Source organism: Cariama cristata, unplaced genomic scaffold (genome assembly GCF_000690535.1).
Source record: "Cariama cristata isolate BGI_N322 unplaced genomic scaffold, ASM69053v1 scaffold8800, whole genome shotgun sequence".
NCBI classification, from domain to species: domain Eukaryota; kingdom Metazoa; phylum Chordata; class Aves; order Cariamiformes; family Cariamidae; genus Cariama; species Cariama cristata.
This window is the reverse complement of record NW_009592931.1, coordinates 17,873-20,605: the sequence shown is the minus strand read 5'-3', so window position 1 is coordinate 20,605 and position 2,733 is coordinate 17,873. Positions and strand designations below refer to the sequence as shown.

The 2,733-nt window shown below is 49.0% G+C and overlaps 1 protein-coding gene across 3 annotated transcripts in view; it reads right to left on the bottom strand.

Moving 5' to 3' along the window:
- Positions 1-2,733, bottom strand: part of ARHGEF6 (Rac/Cdc42 guanine nucleotide exchange factor (GEF) 6) — a 24,563-nt gene that overhangs the window by 7,493 nt on the left and 14,337 nt on the right. For 2 of the 3 annotated variants that reach the window (XM_009702765.1, XM_009702841.1), the window contains exons 10-13: positions 2,663-2,733; positions 1,599-1,677; positions 697-830; positions 277-402 (exon numbers count right to left, since the gene is read on the bottom strand). The exon at positions 2,663-2,733 is cut by the window's right edge and continues 43 nt beyond it. In XM_009702765.1, the coding sequence (XP_009701067.1) occupies positions 277-402; positions 697-830; positions 1,599-1,677; positions 2,663-2,733 (410 nt within the window). Of the gene's footprint in view, positions 1-276; positions 433-590; positions 626-668; positions 831-1,598; positions 1,678-2,662 lie in introns of all 3 variants that reach the window. The other variant, XM_009702690.1, reaches the window with a different exon arrangement.

Here is a 2,733-nt window from a genome sequence, read left to right as displayed (position 1 = left end):
CGCTGTGCCGGGACTGGTGACTCCCAGTAGCCAAGGGCACTGGCTACAGCAGCTGACAGCAAACATCAAGCCTGCAAACATGTGTTCATGCTTCACTTGTAGCACAAAGCCAGCCGTAGCGACAAGCATCCATCGCAGGACTGGGGCAAGGTCATTTCTCTCAACATCCCCATTAAGCTAAGCTTCTGCACCCTCGCTATGCGATAAGAAACCCGGACACAAGCACTGGGGATTGCCATGAAATCAGGGTCCTCTGCAGGCAGGTGGGATGATTACCTCTTTGTAGCTCAGCGCTGCAGATGGTCTAAGTGGAGGAGCAGGACGGAGGCAGCTCAAGCTCCAGGGCTTCAGGATTTTGGGGGGTTCCAGAGGCCCACGGATCTGTCCAGCTGAACTAAATGTCTGAGAAAATAGATGAGAAGCAAATAAAGACTTTTGGCCACCAAACAATGTAGAGAAGCAGAGGGGGCTGGACAAGAGTTCACTGTGAAGTCCTTTGAGACATCCAGGTTTCAACAAAAATAGGGTGTAAAATGTAAAACGGCACAAGCATGACATGGTTACAAACAAAACTGCAGGATGCGTCTTACAGCTATACACATTACCTCAATATCACGGTGCATTGCTGAAACAGAGAGATCAGCCAGCGCTGAGGAGCCCTGGGCAGCAGAGAGGCTGGGGAGGTGAGACACTTACCGAATGAGCGCTCCAGGACTGCGTTTTAGATACGGTGTTGCACGTCCCTTTGGTCAGCCTTTGCAAGTGGTCAAGCCATTCGTGCAAGTCCTGGCTGGTGCTGCAGGACACAGTGATCCGCTCCGTCATGTTCCCTGCGGCAAAGGATTAAAGAACTGTCTTTAGCAAGCGGTAGAGACCCAGGAGGAAACACAGGGTGAGCTCAACTCGGCACAGGAGCAAGTGGCTCTTCAGTTTGCAAAGTCCAGTGGCTGCAAAAAGGCCAGGGCAAAGATGTGACTGCCCACCCTGCTCCAGGCACCCAGCGGCGGCCAGTGTGGGAGCTGCACAGAAAAGCTAAGGGAACTGGCGAGATGAACGTGTGAGGAATTTTTTTATGTTAAAAGTAAGCAAACGCAACATTTCCATGATTAACAGGGCCCAGACACCAAATACCACCAGCACAAACAGCTGCACTGCAGCCAAGACCCTAAGCATGAAATGATTGTGTATAACTACAAGTAATGAGATAAATTGAAGGGGAAAATTGGGAGGAACATTTGGAAAGCTACTTGATGACCAGAGCTGTTAATTTGTCAATAAACAAGGTGCTCACAGCTGAATGGGATGGATGCCAGACGGAGGCATGCACAGCACAGAGCAGTGGTCCTGGGACAGGAGATTTCTCCCATACGAAACACTCTGGTCTCTGAAAGCGGCCCAGTGCCAGAAAGAGAGCTCAAGGGCACTGGGAAGAGGTTGCCTCAACCAGGAGGGAGATGCTCAGGAACTCAGACAACGTGCAGTAAAAGAGCAAAAAGAAAAGTGTGGCGCAGCAATTAGGGGGAGGAGGAGGACCAGTACCTCCAGTGGCAGCTGCTGTTTGGGCTGGGAGGACCATCCCAGGCAGGGGCCCCACTGACCTGCAATTTCAAACATGTGCTCATTCCCTTCACTGTCTTCCAGCTTTGTCAGCGTCATTCCCGTCAAAGGCAGCTTTCCCTAGGAGAATTGAGGAGGAATTAGTGTCTGCATCTGCTTTGCAGCAGGCGTTGTTCTGCTTGTTTCTGCTGATTCCTTTCTCTTTGGGAATCACCATTAAAAACTAATTTGTGAAGGCTTCAGACGGTAGAAAGAATCTCCTTTAATGTATGGATCTAGATTTCCCTGCACAACTAGGTCAAACCTCTGAGAAGAGGCTCCCATGACAACGGAGTCATCCCCGGCTCATCTGCCACCCCTTCCCTTCACTAGGTGCAACCCCTTTTTACAACCAAGTCAGAAGGATCAACTTCTGGTTTTTCTGAAAGCCTTCCCTGTCCCTCTGTTTTGCATGCTGAACTGCCTGCTCACCTTACTCCCACTGCTGGGTAAAATCGAAAAACCCAGCCAAATCCTTCCCAAATCTTTCCCATCTCCCTTGCTTATGACAAATGGCACATCAACACAAGAGCACTCTTTTCCTGGAGAGTATTGATGGTTTCAGGGAACCGGAGAAAAGCCAAGCTCCCAACAGCCTGATTGCAGCCATTCAAATGGTAAAAGACAAGAAATGCAGAGTTTTGGGGTGCCACATGGGCTCTTTACAGTGGGCTTTATAGTAGTGAAATATTTTCCAGAGATGGCACAACACTGAGAGCTGGCTGGCTGGTTGTGTAAGGCAAAACCCCATAGCTAGGTCAGGACACCTTACAGACACACACAATGTTCTTGAGAACAGCATGTAGGACAACATGCTGCGAGGTTTGTTGGTTTTTTTAATAATTTTACAGCACTCATACTTACCAAATGTTGTTTAACCAGTTGGCAGGACAAAGGCACTAAGTGTCCTGGCACCCAGGGTAAAACCAAGCCCCAGTTCCCAGCCTGGGGCATTTGCATCACAACAGCGAGGTTTAAGGAAGCAGAGGATTTGAATTTGATAAGAGCTATCTGCTTTCCTTTTTTCACCCCTAATGCCTTGCAAGTTCAAATTGAGTACGCCTACCTGATAGATGAACCCACTCATCCGTGGGCTTGCAGACAGCATCAGCAAAACATTTGAAAATAACAAGAAAT